The 19,495-nt window shown below is 32.2% G+C and overlaps 1 protein-coding gene across 1 annotated transcript in view; it reads right to left on the minus strand.

The window, feature by feature from the left end:
• The window catches only part of Dnah14 (dynein axonemal heavy chain 14), a 343,676-nt gene that overhangs the window by 309,798 nt on the left and 14,383 nt on the right, over positions 1 to 19,495 (minus strand). Inside the window, exons 4-7 of the mRNA XM_076872908.1 lie at positions 15,134 to 15,264; positions 12,570 to 12,722; positions 11,177 to 11,292; positions 7,702 to 7,764 (exon numbers count right to left, since the gene is read on the minus strand). Coding sequence (XP_076729023.1) covers positions 7,702 to 7,764; positions 11,177 to 11,292; positions 12,570 to 12,722; positions 15,134 to 15,264 — 463 coding nt within the window. The remainder of the gene's footprint in view (positions 1 to 7,701; positions 7,765 to 11,176; positions 11,293 to 12,569; positions 12,723 to 15,133; positions 15,265 to 19,495) is intronic.

The following is a 19,495-nucleotide window of genomic DNA, read 5'->3' on the forward strand; positions in this document are numbered from 1 at the left end:
TTACAAATAACAATAAATGCTGGCAAGAATGCATGGGAAATGAAACTCATAAACTGTTAGTGGAAATGTAAACTGGTAAAGCCAGTATGGAAATCAGTATAGAGTTTCCTCAAAAAACTAAAAAGAGCTACCATATAATCCAGTTATACCACTCTTTGGTATTTATACAAAAGAATTAAAGTTAGCACTATAAGGTCCTTGCTTAGCATCTGGATAGCCGTCTTAAGTGACAGCTGCCATTTAAAAGAAAAAGTTTCACTTTCTCGCCCAAGGGAGTTTCTGAGAAAGGCTCACTACTCCCTCATACCAATCCAGCCCCTAACAGTCAGCATTAGGACCCACCCTGCTCTGATTCCTGAGCCTGCCCCCCAAAAGTCCTGAAACCTAGGCTGGTTTTGCCTCTCTTTCTGCTCTATAGAGAGATGGCCTTTATTTGTCAGCTCTGACCAATAAACTCTCCTGTGTATCTCTGCCTGGTCTCTGTCCTTCATTTCTCTCTTACCTGTCTCTAGTTCCTCACTTTCCCTTCAAGCACACTTTAGAGATGCATGCATACCCATGTTTATCACAGTATAATTCACAACTATCAAGTTGTGGAATCAGATGTCCAGTGACATTTTTTATCAGATGAATTAATAAAGAAAATGTAGCACACAATGGAGTTTTATTCAGCCATAAAGAAGAAGGAAACTATGTTATTTGCAAAAAAGTTTATGGAAGTGGAGAGCATTGTGTAAAGAGAAATAAGCCAGACACAGAAAGACAAGTATCATGTTTTCTCTCATAGGTTGGAGATAGAAGAGAAAAAAAGAAAGAAAAGTACATCATGAAAGTAATAGGAAGAAGATCATTAGGGTAGACAAAGGAAACTGGAGGAGAATCAGAGGAGATACTAGGGTGTGAAATTGATCAAATTATGTTATTTGCATGTTTGATTATATCACAATGAAGCCCTCCACTATGGTTAATTAACATATACCAATTAAAAAATAAAATAAAATCTTTTTAAAAAAAGTATCCCCACATCTGAGAAAAGCTTAAGTTCTAATGATTTTGAGGTTGTGAAAGACCCCAGCCCAGCAACCTTAGGCTTAGTTACAAAATTATTAGGGCACGTCACAAACCTGCAGACAATGTGTTTTTCAGATAATCAGTTAAGTGTGACCGATTAAAAAGGAAAAAAACAGGATGGTTGGGAAAGAGCAGAAAAACAGATTCCAGGGCATGCCTGAATAAACAGGGGCTAATAAGCAGGAACAGAAAAATCAGAATGCTCATATGTAACTGTCATGTGGTATTGTTCCAGGAACATAAAATGAAAAATAACTTTACCCTTTAGGTAACCTATATGCTGGGTTCAAAATAGCCAATAAGAAACCTGTTGCTTACCGCACGCGCGAAACCTGCCCCTTGACCCTATAAAAGACCTGTACCCCAAAGCCCGGTGTGCCGGCTCACCAAAGCTCCGGCTGAGGTTTCGCTGAGCACCCACAGACGTCTGTGTCTGAATAAACCTCATGCGTTTGCAGCCAGTGCCTCGTGCGTCTTTCCTGGACAGGGAATCGGTGGGTCTTTCAGTTGAATTCTAGCAACATTTAAAGAACTAACACCAAGACTTCTCATACCTTTCCAAAAATTCGAGGGTATGGAATACTTCCAAATGTTTTTGAGAGGTCAGCACTACTATTCTTGATAAATATAAATGAAAAATCCTCAACAAAATACTAGCAGACTGAATTCACAACACAGTAAAAGAATTATTCACCATGATCATGTAGGATTTGATTCTGGGATATCTGGATGGTTTAATATAAAAAAAAAATCAATAAATGCCAGGTGTAGTGGTGCATACCTATAATCCCAGCATCTAGGGAGGATTGTGAGTTCAAAGCCAGCCTCAGCAACTTAGCAAGGCCCTAGGTAACTCAACAAGACCTAGTCTCTAAATAAAATCTGAAAAGTGGTTAGGGTTGTGGCTTACTGGTAAAGCACCCCTGGGTTCCATCCCTGCTTTCAAAAAAAAAAAAAAAAAAAAAAAACCAATAAATATGACATAAAATATGTCACATTAATAGAAAAGAGGGAAAACATATAATCTCATTAGATGCAGAAAAAGCATTTGACAAAATCCAACTTCTTTTCATGACAAAAACATCCAATCAACTAAGTATAAAAAGAACATACTTTCAAGAAAATAAAGACTATATATGATAAGCCCCTCGCTTGTGGAAAATTAAGTATTTTATCTAGGAGGAAGAATAAGACAAAGATTTCCACTCAAATTATCTGTATTCAAACACAGTATTGGAAGTCCTTGTCAAAGAATCTAGACAGCAGAAAGAAAAAAAATGACCAATAGAAAAGGAAGAAGTGCAATTGTCACTGATTGCTGACAACATGCTCTTTTATATAGGAAACCTTAAAACTACATTAAGAATTTTTAGAACTAATAAACAAATAAAGTTATAGAATACAGAAATCAGTAGCATTTCTATACAACAAACACCTAAGATAAACTATCCAAGGGCAGGCATATAGATCAATGATAGAGCATTTGCTTCACATATACTATGCTGTGAGTTCAATTCTCTATGTCATCAAAAAAAAAAAAAAAAAAAAAAAAAAAGTTCAGGAACATATTTAACCAAGGTGGTAAAAGATCTAGACACTAAAAACTAGAAGATGTTAACTGAAGAAATTAAAGATGACATAAACAAATGGAAAACTATCCTATGTCTATGAATCAGAAGAATCAGTGATATTAAAATAATATCTCTACCAACCAAAGAAAACTATGATTCAAAATGATCTCTATCAAAACTCCAATGTCAGTTTTCATATATCTAGGGGGAAAAACCCTAAAATTAATATTGAATGAGAAAACAAATCAAATTACCAAGGAAATCACGAATAAAAACAACAAAACTGGAGCCATCATACTACATAATGGAATACTACTCAACCTTAAATAATTCTGTCCTATTTTTCTGTGACAATGTGGGTAGAATTAAAAAACATTATGCTATGTGAAATAAGCCTGGCCCACAAAGACAAATGCAGGTTGAGCTCTGGTACTACAAAAATCTGAAATCCAAAATTTTAAGTGCTAACATGATGACACAAGTGGAAAATTCCATACTTGACCTCATGTGGTGGGGTCATAGTCAAAACACAGATGCATTTAAAATATTGGATAAAATTGCCTTCAGGCTATGTATATGAAACATACACATTTGTGAAACATAAATGAATTTGTTTTATTAGAATTGGGTTCCATCCCCATAGTATTTCATTGTTCATATGAAAATATTCCACAATACAAAAATAATCCAAAACACTTTGGCCCCAAGCATTTCAACCTGCACCACATGTTCTTACTTATATTTGGAATCTCAAACAATTCAAATTTAGAATCAGAAAGTAGGATGGTGTTTCTCAGATAAAGGGGGCTGAATAGCATAGGATGATGATTGTCTAAGTGTTCAAAGCCTTAGTTACATGACAGGAATAGGTTTTTACAATATGTTATTTTTAAAGATCTATCGTATAGTATGGTGAATATAGCTAATAACAGCATATGGTACATTTAAAAATTGCTAAGAGAGTAAATTTAAAATGTTCTCACCACAAAAATAATAAAGATTTGAGGTGATGATGGATGGATATGTTTATAGCTTCTTATAATTAGTCTACTACATTTTATTTACAAATCATAATATCACTTTGCTCCCCATGAATATATTAATTTTTAATAAAAATAAACAAACTTAAATAGCATTTAGGTCAGAAAAAAGAATTAATAGCAATTTTACATGACCTCTTCCAGAAAATAAGATGAGAAAACATTTCCTGTCCAATTTATGAAGCTGGTATTAGCCTCATATCAAAACCAGAACAAAGCAGTTAAAAAAAATAAAACTACAGACAAGTATTCCTCATGCAAAGATATGTAGCCAAATATCACCCAAGGAAATTTAGTAAAATGAATTGTGCACCATTACCAAGTAAAACTTATCCCAGGAATGTAGAGCTGGTTTAGTATTAAAAAGTCAATCAATGTAATCTATCATATTAATAGGTTAAAGAGTAAAAATTACATGATCAAATAAATTAACTGATGCAGAAAAAATTCTTACAAAGTTCAACACACTTTCATGACAAGAACTGTCATAAAAATAGGAATAAAGGGGAACTTCTGCAACTTGATAAAGGACATTTACAAAAAACTAACATTGCACTTATGCTTTCCCATAAGACAGGGAACAAGTCAAGGATATCTATTCACACCACTCTTACTCAACATAATCCTTTAAATTCTAAGCATTATATAAGGCAAGAAAAGGAAATAAAGGAATACTGACCAGAAAGGAAGAATTATAACTGTCCCTAGTTATAAATGATATGATTGCCTGTGTAGAAAATTATAAGAAATATACAAAAAAATCCTTGAATTATTAAGTGTGTTCAGCAAGGTCATATCACATAAGTAAATAGCATGTAACATCAATATGCAAAAAATTATATAACCTACTGGGTTCTGTTTTGCTAGAGAATCCAGACTGAAATAACAGTACAAGTTTTTTATACTGAGAGTTACACAATGGTAGTCAGAAGGACACAGAGAATATATTCAAGAATGAAAAAAAATCAAAACAATAAAGATGTTGATTCTTCCCAAATTAATAAAAAGGTTTAATGCTATTCCTATCAAAATTCAGGCAAAATTATTTGTAGATGTAGACAAAATTATTCCAAAATCTACATGGAAAGAAAAAGGAACTAGAATAGCTAAAACAGTTTTGAAAAAAAAAGAGTAAAACAAAATCCCCAAAAAACAAAGGCTGAATGTTCTTCCTGATATGTGGATGTTAACACACTAAAAGTAGAGAGGGACACTAGAAGTTCATTGGATTAGAAAAAGAGGAATGATGGGAAGGGAGGGAAGATAGGAATAGGAAAGACTATAGAATTAATTGCACATAACTTTCCTATGTTCATATATGAATTCATGACCAGTATAACTCCACATCATGTACAACCACAAGAATGGGAAGTTATATTCCATGTATATATAATATGTCAAAATATACTCTACTGTCATATATGTCTAAAAAGAACAAACAAAATATGACAGTTAAAAAAAAAACCTTATTGCTACAGAAATTAACCAATGGCAGAGGAAAAGACACATAGATCAATGACACAGAATAGAGAACCAGAAGTGGACCCACAAACATAATAAACTGATTTTTGATAAATATGCCAAACCAAGTCATTAGAAGAAAGCCTTTCAACAATGATGCTGGAGCAATTCAACATCCATAGGCAAGAAAATGAATCTTAACCTAAGTTTTATATCTTATAAAAAATTCAAAATGAATTAAAGGAAGCCTAAAACTAAAAACCTTAAAAACAAAAACAAAATCAACCAACAAACAAAATAAAACAGCAAAATAAATCTTTGGAATCCAGGGCTAAGCAAAATGTTCCTAAACTTGATACCAAAAGCAAGATTCCATAAGAATAAAAATTGAATTTCATCAAATTTGAAAACCTTTGCTCTCCAAAAGACCCTGGTAAGAGAATGAAAAGATAAGGAACATGATTTGCATAATCTATGGCCAGCAACAGCTCCTTTCAATTCCTCACCCCTATTCCTTGGTCAGCAAAATGTATCACTTTAATAAGGGGGAGGAGTTGAGTGACAGCCATGTTTCCACATTAAAGTCCTCCCAAGTCAGTGAAGCTGAGCTCAACTACTTTACAGGTCCCAAAGAGCAATTTAACTATTGATTCAATGTTTGGCATGTAATCAATGCCAAATAAATACTCTTGAATTTAAAACAAACCAAAACCAAAGACCAGGAGAAAGTATTTGTAAACCACATATTTGAAAAATAATCTATAGCTGGAATATAAAAAGAACTCTCAAAACTCAACAGCAAAATTAAAAAGAATAATAATCCAATTAGAAAATGGACAAAAGAAATGAAGATACATTTTACAAAAGAGGACATGTCTACGGCAAATAAGGACTTAAAAACATTCAACATTAGGGGAATGCAAATCGAAACCCTGAAGAGATATTACTATATACCTATCAGAATGTCTAAAATAAAAAAATAGTGATAATGCCAAATGATATCACAGATATATAGAAACTGAATCACTCATACATTATTGGTGGGAATTAAAGTGGTACAATTACTCTAGAAAACAGTTTGATAGTTTCTTTGGAAATTAAACTTGCAATTACCTTGTGACCCAACAATTAAACTCTTGGGCATTTACCCCAGAAAAATGAAAACTAGTTTCAAAAGCAACCTGTACACACACACACACACATACACACACACACACTCTGTACACAAATGTTTGAACATTTATAAAAAAAAAAAGTTTACAAAAAACTAACATTACACTTATGCTTTTCCATAAGACAGGGAACAAGTCAAGGATGTCTATTCTCAGCACTCTTTCAAGGATAGCCAAAAACTGGATAATACCCAGATGTACTTCCCTAGCAAATGGTTAAAGAAACCATGGTAAACACATATCATGAAATGTACTGAGCCACAGAAAGGAACTACTGACATACACAGCAACCTGGATGAGTTCTGTTATGTGAAAAGAGTCAATCCCAAAGATTATATACTATGTGATTCCATCTACATAACATTCTTCTTTTTTTTTTTTTTTTTTTTTTTTGGCTTTTATAAAACCACTTAATCAAAGTATGATGGATACACAAAAAACTGTACATTTTTAATTTATATAGCTTGATAAATTTGGAAATAAGCATACTTCTGTAAACCATCACCACATCTATGCCACAAACCTCCAAATGTTTCCTCCTCTCTTCTTTATTTATCATTATTATTTGTGACAAGAATACACTTTTTTTTTTCCCCTTAAGAACATTCTTGGAAAGACAAAAGTATAAAAATGGAGAACTGATTAGTGGCAGACACAGGCTAAGGAGAGAGTGGGAAGGGGAATGAAGTGGGTATAGTCATAAAAACAGAAAAACACAAGGGATTTTTTAGTGACAGAAATGTTCTGTATCTTGATCATATTAGTGTCTATGTCCTGTTGTCATAATGTACAATAGTTTTGCAAACTGTTACTATCTTGGGGGAAGCTGTAAAAAGGATACATGGGATTTCTCTGTATTATTTTCTTAAAATTGCACCTCAATCCACAATTATAGAAACATAAGAGCTTTGATACAAACAAAAATAAACACACACACACAAGCGTTTTGTTGCTTGAGCTCCTACAAAATAGGATTGACTTTCATCTATCTTGAAAGACTTAATCATATTCCTCTTTTTTTTTTTAAGTAAAAAGATAAGATGACCAGGGGAGCTCACCAAGTTTCTTCATAACATTATGACCACAGAATGATATGCTGGGAAATATAGTAAGTATTTAACTATTTTTAAGAGAATAGAAGACTGGTTAAATTGTATAGCTGGTGATGTGGCTCAGTGGTAGACCACTTTCCTAATATGCTCAAAGCCATGAGTTCAATTCCCATGATGAAAAAAAGGGGGGGGGGGGCTAAGTTTAACCATAAAGGCAACAGAAGTGACTTTCTAATTGTTAGATAAATTAAATTATATCTGTTTTCATAGTATATTTAAAAAATACAGCTTAATTTTGAAATTTTTTATAAATATATTATATATCAAGACTTACTTGCTCTTCTCTATCTTAATTCTTTTAACATTCAACTTCCAGATAACAAAAGCTTTATTCATTCTGAAAAGAAAAACACTTTTTAAATTCTATATTCACAAATCATATATATTTACATAGAAGAAATATAGTAAAAACTAAGTAATTTTAACAAATTCCCTACATGTTTCATTCATTCTGAGCTACCTGAAGTAAATACTAAACCATTTTAAATTTTCTCCCAAACTATCAACAGAATATACAGTAAAAGGTAAATGTAAGTTAAAGTCATTAAAATTCTCATAGATGCAGAATTCACTTATCTGTAACATCCAAATAAAAATTTAAAACTATAACAATATATTCCTTCCCATTACACATTAATTGGCTTACTATTTTGAAAAGCAACTCTCAACTCTAACATCAAGAGGAGTTGAAATTCAATTTTCAGTGATAAATTATAATGATTTAAAAAATAAGTAAAATGTTAAGATAATGTATGTCATTCTGATATTATTTAACAGTTATGAAAAATAATATATATAATTTTTAAACACTCAAAAACTGTATGAGAAAGAACTGAAAAGTTTACCTCATGATTATTCATCATGCATAATTGTCATACATCAAAAGACATAGATTCTCCAAATCTCCTTCAATTTACCATTTTCTGCATCAGTAGGATTATTCTGTGCTAAATTGCATAATCCCTCCCTTAACAGTCTTTGCATTTTGAAGAAAACAACCACTCTTAAGTAAGCACTGAAATGTGATTACTTGTTTTCCTGTGTAGCTGGTAAGGGCTAGTGAGGACAGAAAAATAGCAGGGAGGGGGTGTCCAAAAAAAACCAACCAAACAGTCAATCTTAGTGATGATACTGGCTGAGTTTAAATCAAAAGAGACTGAAAGAGGTCTGAATCCATCCAAGCAGTTCAAAGAGAGTCCTATGAGATGCCCTTCAAAGAGAAATGCCTCAAACAAATCTTGTGACTTGACCATATATATAGGCATTCTAATGAGCTCCTATTCTACTTTGATCCAGATCTGTAGAGCTGTGGTACAATCAAGATTCTTGAAGATTCCTGAAAACTCAGGGAACCCATTGGCAGTGTCCTGAGTGTCTGCACCAGGCCATACAAACTAATCCACCAGGAAGTTTAACAGGATAAAAAGGCTCATGCTGATGCTCTAGTCAACCCCCTGCTCTGTTCAAAGCATCACCAGCTAAAATTGTTAACACTTCATATTTAGCTTATTATTCTACTTGAAATGTTTTTTTAATATTAATTTTTTAGTTATAGGTGGACACAATATTCTTTATTTTATTTTTATGTGGTGCTGAGGATTGGACACAATGCCTCATGCATGGTAGAAGAAAGCTCTACCTCTGAGCCACAACTCCAGCCTGAAATGTTATTTTTACAATACAGTAATTTAATAACTTCACAAAATATACTAAAAATAAAATTTAAAAATCAAATTTATTGACAAAATTTTAATTTCTATTTTTCTTAAAATGAATAAAGAAAATGGAGCTGGGTATAGCTCAATGGAGAACATGAGTCCCATGATCACAAAATAAGAGAGAGAAAGAGACTGAGGGAGAAGAAGCAAGAAAAAAATGACAGTGTACTTACTGATGACAAATGTCATAAAAACAAAACAAAACAAAACTCTTGTCCCAGTTCTGACTGGGTTTCAAAAGTTTAATACATGAAAATTGATTAAAGCAGAATGGACCTTGAGTATTTATATAAGGCAAAGATGATAGTGGAAAGCCCAACACTGATAGAGTTTTAAATAAATAAATATAAAAAATAGTACTCTGAGCTAGGTGTGGTGGCACACACCTGATCACAAGTTCAAAGCCAGCCTCAGCAAAAGCAAGGTGCTAAGCAACTCAGTAAGACCCTGTCTCTAAATAAAATTCAAAATAGGGCTGGGGATATGGCTTAGTGGTCAAATGCCCCTGAGTTCAATTCAAGGTTCTCCCCACCCCCCAAAAAAGAAAGAAAGAAATAGTACTCTGGATAATATTTTAACTGATAATCCAGAATCAAAACCTATCTAGCCTTACAACTAACACCTAAATTCTAGGGATGCATTTATCACATATCCTAGACAGGAAATTTCTCAAAACCGTTCCTCAATCACCTGCACTGAATGTGACCCAGAAATTAACAGAACCAGCTTCATTTCCTACCAATCTCTTCAATACTCCTGTCATGCAATTCCTATTATTGAATAAAAACTATTGAACTTGGTCTATCCTCTGGCTGGAACTATCTTCTCTCAATGTCCCAAATGGCCATCTCTTTTTATCACTTAGGTCTCTGCTTAAATACTGCATCTCTTAGCATCCTATCTAAACATGTATTTTATTCTGTTTTATTATCTTTCTGGTCCTTATCATTATCTGAAATTACTTTATTTAGTTAGTTACTTATTATTCATCTCCCTCCATTGAAATCTAAGTTCTACAGAAACAGACACTTTGTATATTTTTTCATGGTTCTATTGCCTGTCCTCATAAGAGTGAAACAGGATAGGTACATGACAAATTTTGTTCAATAAATAACTTCTCTGCCACAAAATTCCATATACTTCTCTTACTGTTAGTTATTGAAGTTATTTAATCTATTTATTATGTTAAATATAATAATTTAAAGTATTTTTTTAAATCTCAGGTTGGGGCTCTAGCTCAATAGTGAAACACTTGCCTAGCAGGTGTGAGGCCCCAGCACCATGCAAATGTGTGTGGGGGGAGGGAGTGTGGGTGTTATTTAGTTTCTCTTCCTAGTCCCCAGAAAATTTCAGCACACCACAAGAAAAGGTAGACATTTGAGAAGGAAAAAGAAAATTATAAAACTAGGTACTGTGCAAACACTGAAAGAACAACAGTCTGGGTTACTTTGTGAGGAAAGAGAGTCTTAGGAATCCTGTTGTGTGATACAATGTAAAGTACCTTAGACAAATCTTTCAAAGATGAACTTGAATCAACAAGTTGCCCTCAGCTTCTTCATCCTTGTTTTATTTTTTAAAAATTTTTAGTTCTTTCATAACATTTCATCTCTAACATTTTACATTTTTACAGATTTGTTTATTATCTCTCACCTACTACAATTAAGGTTCTTTGAGAGCTAGACAATTGTTTGGTTTGTCTGACAGAGTAACCACAGCATCGAGAATAACACCTGATTTTTAGCAGATGTTTAATGAATGAATGAATAAATGCATGAAAAAAGGAAAAGTGAGGTCAATACAGTCTATTTAAGTATGTTTGACTATTAAATATCTTTTTGGGGGCAATGTTAATCCAAAAAGACAAAAATTAAGGGTTTAATACTTAAATGAGTAAGTTTCCTTTATCTAAAATACTATAATTCCCCATAAACATGGCATTACTATAATAGAAATAAAGTATCATCCACGCCATTTTCTTAAAACAGGATCAAAGTATAAAAAATAAAAAAGGTTCATTTTTATTAATCTCACCGAAATTTGGAAAATATCTTAAATTGCTGTAATAAATAGTAAAAATGTCTTTCTGATAGCCATTCCAAAACAGGTGTGAGCTCCACGTCTTCTGTATTGTCACTTATTTTAATAACCTACAAGTATAAAAAGCACAAGAGTAGGATTTTATTTTAAAAGTAGCTGCTATTTTCAAGAAATTAAGAAAGGCTATGTTTAGGGCTCATAACTACTTGCCTTTAAATTTAAGCCTTTTCTGTGCCTGAACCTCATTAACCTCAATTGCTTTGCTTTCCCTTCACACAATGATTCTAGACTTGCCTTTCTCCTGCTACTTTTTGTGCTCCAATAGAGAAAAGATAGGAGAGATTTCCTCCATACTCAGAGATACTTCTCACAAATGATTATATAAATTTGAGTCCTGCAATTTGTATGCTTTCTTTAGTATTTATAAACTCAATGTATTTTTTAAAATTTTTTTTAGTTATAGATGAACACAATATCTTTATTTTTTATTTGTTTATGTGGTGCTAAGGATTGAACCCAGGACCCTCAAGCATGCAAGGCAAGTGCTCTACTACTGAGCTACAACCCCAGCACTATAAACTCAATTTAAACTACACAGAGTGGTTCAATTTATAACCCCACTTCTCAGATACCCTATTTTTTATATCAAAAAACTAATATTCACCAAGGAATTTTGTCTTCCCAAGAGTTGTCTGCCCAATGGAATGTTAAAATATTCATATATTTCTTCTAGAAATAAAAGTATGCCTTTATCAGCATATATGTATCTATGTATGTTTTTATTTATATAAAAATTGTTCTTTCCATCTTCACTCCATATTACTTCCATATATGTACATCTAGCTCTATTTTATGCAGATGTTGTTCTGCAAAGTGTACTTAGAATTTACTTTAGTTGGGAGGCTGGGAGAACAGAGGCAGACAGACAGATATTAAACAAATGATCAAAACAAGTATTTGTATAATTGTAACTTGTGGTGAGTATCAAAGTGCTATGTAGGAGTATAGTAGGGGATTTCTGTATCTGGAAATAAAGTTTATAACAAATGTGCCAATAAAGAGCATTCTTATCTTTATAATTATCATTCCTGTTATACTAGCAAATGCCTGTTTTTTAATTCTTCCTTTAAAAATTACACAAAATATTAATAAAGCATTTGAGACCTCGAAATTTTCTTAAAATTGAATCCTCAAGCCTATATTTATATAAAGAAGAAAAAAAATGTACTATCAAATAGCTTTCCCAAGGAAATTCTTAAATATAGACTGCTTCTCAAATGACCACACTTCTCTAAAGCACAAAGATAAATTCATGTGATAAAATTCTAAATTGGATAATATTTTTCTATTTTAAATCTTAAAGCTGAAGACACCCATTATATATTACCTTTGAGACAAATGAAGCAGTAATAATCCAAAATTCTTTGCAATTTTTAGCTCTATGGGTAGAGACTACTTGAGGATCATATGGATTGGAAAGGCCGTTAGGATTATACCGAGGAATGCAATATACAAATTCCCCATCATCTTTTAAAGGCTCCTGAGGTTAAAAAAATATAATTAATTTGACTAAATTAACTAATAAAATGGTTGAAATGAAAATTTTTAAAAAATATTTATTTATGTATTTATGAAATGAAACAATTTTAATATAAAGATTAAAAATATGACTGGGCTGGGGATGTTAGCTTAATGGTAGAGTGCTTACCTAGCATACATGAGACCTTAGGTTTGATCCCCAGCACAGGTTAAAATAATAATAATAATAATAATAATAATAAAAATAGAAATAGAATTGTCATTGAGGAAAACCAACTCAAATTGTCTCTAATCAAAGTTCAATAAGATTAATCTTATGAAAGATTTAATATATTTAATTTTCATTCTTAAACACAATGTGGTGATAAAACATTCAGAAAAATGTATCCATCTGCTTACTAATGCATTTAATGTATGTTTACTACCACAAAGAACTTGACGACATACCTTTTATATATGCCATCTTCCAATAAATTTATTTGCCAACACAAGAAAACTTGAGGCATATTAGATATATCATTTATTTTGATGATGGTGGGTAATAATTGTAGCAAATATTTGTTAAGAAATATTTCATAAGTAAGTGTTCCACATATATTATCTAAACCATAAAAGTTTAATATCTTAACTTTAATCAAAATTGAAGGGATATTAAGGGTCAATACTTTTTATCTTGTTAAGACGATGCAGAAATTAATAATTTGATAAACTGGGTAATGTGAAAAATATCACCGATATAAGAAGTGGCAAAGTAGAAATTTAAATCCAAGTCTGACTCTAAACTCATGTTCAAAGTTTCTGCAAAAATATAATGCCTCTCCCTCATTTAATTGGTATTTCTGAGGAATTGGCTGTTCTATAGTAAGAAAAATTTAAGTGTAAATTTTAAAGCTACCTTCTTTTAGCTTTCAAACTTTTACTGATGAAATCAATTCTAAAATTATAAGAAAGTTGAATTAGTCTTCTCTGGGCAGTTAAATTTGATTATAAGAAAAAAACTATTTAGTATTCAATGATGCCCTCAGAAGCTACTGAATTAAATAATTAAATAGTTCCCAATTACTTCAGCTTTAAATTTTGGATCCAGTTTTACAATTATTTTTAAAATTTTTTCTTCCTTGAAAAGTCTTTGTTACTTCTCAATTGTGTTAGCTATTTACTATTATTTGTCCACTTAAAGCATTTTTGTTCTAAATTATTTTTCAAACTGTGATGTTATTAGAAACTCAGTATAGGTACAATTATATTAAATGGATCATATATTTAATTAAAATTCAATTATTGAAGCATAAAAATGTTACAATTAAATTATTCTTTTTTACTGAAAACAAGTGTTTGTTTTTTTTCATATTCTCAATTCTTTCTTTATACACAACTGAAACATATCTTATTTAAGAGTCCAAAGAACTCATGTATAGCTGTGGTTTTGTGTTGTTTTTATTAAAAAAATAAAGTATGTCCACAATCTTCCTGGCACTATGGCACATTCTTTATTTGATTTAATATTCACAATGTTCTAGGGTAAGTTCTATTATCACCATTTTAAGATCAAAGAATTCACCAAGATAACCTGGTGAATTACTGAGATTCAAAACTACACAAATTTGATTCCATTGTGCATATTCTTTCCTTTACATTATGATGTCTCTAAACAGTGTCCAAATGATCACTTATCCTCATGGTAACAGTCTAGAGCTGAGATCAGCAAACCATAACATGGGCCACATGTATTTTATTGTAAATAAAGTTTTATTGGACCATACACCCATTTATTTACATATTGCTTTGCACTGTTAAGTTGAGTAGTTACAACAGAGTTGAGTAGTTACAACAGAGATCTTAAGACCTGCGAAGTCTGAAATATATATTACCTGGCCCTTTTCAGGAAAAGTTTGCTGACCCCTGGTTTAGAGCAGTGTTTTTAATTGTGCATTAGATTCACCTGAGAGCTTAATACAGATTGCAAGGCCCCATCTCCAGAGTTTCTGATTCATTGGATCTAGGATTGTGAATGACAATATGTATTTCTAATAAGCTTCTTCAATAAATTTCTTTTATTTCTTTTTAAATCACACACCAAAACAACAACAAAAAACTGACATATCAGAATAAAAGAGTAGATTCTAATTTCAGGCAGATGGTATCCTTTCCTGGGGACCAAATCAGTTAGAGGAAGGAATAAAAGAGGATAGACACAAATATTTTGATGCATCATAGACTTAAAAATTTGTAGGCCTTTTTAATTTTCTGTTCCTTAAATAAGTGAAACAAAATAATATCAATATTTTATAAGCTTTTACCATGAAACAATTATTGCAATTTGATATTAACATATCTGATTTTGATGTAATATTTTAAATGTATTAAAATATTGATTTTTATAGTCCAAAATTAAATAAAGTGCAATAGTACCTTTACGATGATCTTCTGAACTGCAATTTTGGGATTATCATATTTAAAGTCTTTTGGTGATAAGGCAGTTTGCCAACCAAGCTTTTCTCTTAGCCTAGTAATATGTCTTATGACATCATCATCTTCTGGTTCTGGTGCAGAATATTAAAAAAAAAAAAAGTTCAACAGAAGTGCAAATATGGATACCACTTAAGTATAATGTATAATATTTCAAAAATTTTTACACAGAGAAATTATAACAAAGTCAATGTAAAACTATATAATGAAAAGAGGAGGTATAGCTTAAAATTCAGTCTTAAGAAGAATTTTAAAAGAGGAACAATATTTATCTACTTAAAGATATCACAAAAGACTTAATTCCAAGTTATAGATAATAAGAAAAAAGATTAGAACTGGAGCCAGTTGTAAGGCTTTTCTTTTTTAGTTTTGGGGATGGAATGCAGGGCCTTGTACATCCTAGGCAAGCATTCCATCGTCAGTTTTACTCCCAGCTCCAAGGCTTATAAAAGGCCTGAGCTAGAGGTAGAATCTTTGTAGGATCCAAAAGGAAGGGATGACAATACAGGATGGAGATATTCTTCCTAAAGATACTCATTCAACAGACACTGTGCAGACCATATCTTCTTGATCTCTTAGTTGGCAGCTAAGAATTTTCTCTTTTTTGAAATAGTCTTTTTAAAATTCTGGCTTTTATTCATCATGTTGTACAACACTTGTTCTTTATTTTTTTTTTCTGGTTTTTTTTTTTTTTTTTTTTTTTAAAGAGAGAGTGAGAGTGAGAGAGAATTTCAATATTTTTTATTCTTTAGTTTTCGGGGGACACAACATCTTTGTTTGTAGTGGTGCTGAGGATCGAACCCGGGCCGCACACATTCCAGGAGAGTGCGCTACCGCTTGAGCCACATCCTCAGCCCCAACACTTGTTCTTTAAATTCTCTTAAAAAAATAACAAATTAAAATTTAAATTGTGTATACTTATGGGAGTACAGTGTGAAAATCCAAAACATACATGCAATATGTGATGATAAAATCAGGGTCAATAGTATTTCCATCCCTTTAAATATTCATCATTTGTGTTGGGAAGTTTCAAAGTCTTGTGTTTTGATTCTTTTTAAAATTTTCAATAAATTGTTGTAACGTCAGTCAACCTACTATGCTATAGAATATTAGAACTTATGCTTACAAGTTTAATTTTTTGATAAACATCTTAATTTGATGCTCTTTGACCACTTCTCTGAATTTTCCTTTTCTTTTTTTAAAAATATTTTATTTTTTAGTTGTAGTTGGACACAATACCTTTATTTAATTTATTTATTTTTATGTGGTGCTGAGGATCAAACCTAGGGCCTCACACAAGCAAGGTGAGTGCTCTACCACTGAGCCACAAATCCAGCCCCTGAGTTTTCCTTATGATGGAACTCTAAAAGTGAGATTATTGGTCAAAGGCTATGAAAAAAATATGAAAGTTCTACACACTCCTTTAGAGACTTACTAAGGACTCTGTTCATTTTGAGTCAAATAAGCTGTCTGGATTCTACCAGACAGGGGCAATAATTGAGAAAGAAATTTCTTTTTTTTTTCTAATTAAAGATTAGGTGATATTATTGCTGTTAATCATTCACTTATCTATTAAACAGAGTCGTTGTTAAATACACAAAAAGAATCGTAAGAAGAAATTTGCCTCTTCTCTAAATGTATTCATTATTTGACCTTCTTCTATTCTCCTTACTGGCCTTCCTAGCCTCTAATGACAATTATTCTACTTTCTGTATCTATGAAATCAACTTTTTTAGCTTCCACATTAGAATGATAATATATGTCATTTGTCTTTCTGGCTTACTTCATTTAACATAATGTTTTCCAGTTCCATCCATGTTGCCCCAAATAACAGGACTTCATTCTCCTTATGTCTGAACAATATTCCAATGTATATTTACATCACATTTTAAAATCTGTTCATTCATTCATTGACATCTTGATTGATTCCATATGTTGGCTATTAAAAAACAGTGCTATATTAGCCATGAATTTATTTGATACACTGATTTCATTTCCATTTGAATATATATCCATCCATTAGTGAAACAGTGGGATCACATGATAATTCTATTTTCAGTGTTTTGAAAAACTTCTACATTATTTTCTATAAAAGTTGTACTAATTTCCATCCTACCAGCAGTATATTAAGAGTTTCCTTTTTTCCAAATCCACATCAGCATTTGCTTAGTTTTGTCTTTTTTACTATAGTAATTCTAACTGGGATGAAATGGTATTTCATTGTGATTTTGATCTGCAATTCCTTGATGATTAGTAATTTTTAAAAATTTACTTATTTATCCTAATTAAGTATATAGACAGCAGAATGCATTTTGATTCATTGTACATAAATGCATCACAACTTTTCATTTCTCTGGTTGCACACCATGTAGCCTCACATCATGTGTGCAGTCATACATTTACCTAGGGTAATGATGTCCATCTCATTCCACCATCTTGCCTGCCCCCATGCACTCTCCCCACCTCTCCCTTCCCTTTGCTCAATAAAAGTTCCTCCATCCCCCCCAATAATGGTTCAGCATCCACTTATCAGAGAGAACATTTGGCCTTTGGTTTATTGGGATTGGCTTACTTTGCTTAGCATGATATTCTCCAACTCTGCCCATTTACTTGTAAAGGTTTGGGCCTACATTTTCCTCTATCAGGCAAAGGGTCTCTGGACTAATTCCTAGGTCCTTGATCCACTTTTGAGTTTTGTGCATGGTGAGATAGGAGTTTATTTTCATTTTTCTGCATATCGATTTCCAGTTCTCCCAGCACCATTTGTTGAAAAGGCTATTTTTTCTCCAGTGTATGTTTTTGATGCTTTTGTCTAATATAAGATAATTGTATTTATATAGGTTTGTCTTTGTGTCTTCTATTCTGTACCATTGATCTACATGCCTGTTTTGGTGCCAATACCATGCCATTTTTGTTCCTATAGCTTAGTGGTGTAGTTTAAGGTCTGGTATTGTGATACCTACTGCTTTACTCTTCTTTCTAAGGATTGCTTTGGTTATTCTGGGTTTTTTACTTTTCCAGGTGAATTTCATGATTGCCTTTTCTGTTTCTATAAGAATGATGTTGGGATTTTAATTGGAATTGCACTGAATCTGTATAGTGCTTTGGGTAGTATGGCTATTTTGACAATATTAATTTTGCCTATCCAAGAACATGAAAGATGTTTCCATCTTTTGAGGTTTTCTTCAATTTCTTTCTTTAATGTTATGTAGTTTTCACTTCTTTTGTTAAGTCAATTCCCAAATACTATATTTCCTTGAAGCTATTGTGAATGGGGTAGTTTTCTTAATTCCTCTTTCAGAGGATTCATCATGGATGTATAGAAATGCATTTGATTTATGGGTATTAATTTTATATCTTGCTACTTTGCTGAATTCATTAATTGACTCTAGAAGTTTTCTGGTGGAGTTGTTTGGATCCTCTAGGTATAAAATCATGTCATCACCAAATAATGATAGATTGAGTTCTTTTTTTCCTATTCGTATCCCTTTAATTTCTTTCATTCATCTACTTGCTCTGGCTAGAGTTACAGGAAAATATTGCATAGAAGTGTAGAAAGAGGGCATTCCTATCTTGTTCCAGTTTTTAGAGGGAATGCTGCCAATTTTTCTCCATCTAGAATGATGTTGGCATTGGGTTTGGGATAGACAGCTTTTACAATTATGTTCCTACTATTCTAGTTTTTCTGGTGTTTTGAACATGAAAGAATACTGTATTTTCTCAAAAGCTTTCTCTGCATCAATTGAGATGATCATATGATTCTTATCTTTAAGTATTGATGTGATGAATTATTTATTGATTTCTGTATGTTGAACCAGCCTTGCATCCCTGGAACAAACCCATCTTGATCATGGTGCACTATTTTTTTGATATGATTTGTATGTGATTTGCTAGAATTTTATTGAGAATTTTTGCATCAATGTTCATCAAGGATATTGGTCTGAAATTTTCTTTCCTTGATGTGTCTCTGCCCGGTTTTGGTATCAGGGTGATACCAACTTCCTAGAATGAGTTTGGAAGTGTTCCCTCTTTTTCTATTTCATGGAATAATTTGAGGAGTATTGTTATTAATTCTTCTTTGTAGGTCTTGTAGAACTCAGCTGTGAATCTGCCTGGTCCAGAGTTTTTCTTGGTTGTTAGGCTTTGATGGCACCTTCTATTTCCTTGCTTGAAATTGATCTGTTTAAATTGTGTATGTCCTCTTGATTCAGTTTGGGTTGATCATATGCCTCTAGAAATTTGTTGGTGTCTCCGAGGTTTTCTATTTTCCTGGAGTATAAATTTTCAAAATAGTTTCTAATTGTC

The sequence above is a fragment of the Callospermophilus lateralis genome, chromosome 13 (assembly GCF_048772815.1).
Source record: "Callospermophilus lateralis isolate mCalLat2 chromosome 13, mCalLat2.hap1, whole genome shotgun sequence".
NCBI lineage: Eukaryota > Metazoa > Chordata > Mammalia > Rodentia > Sciuridae > Callospermophilus > Callospermophilus lateralis.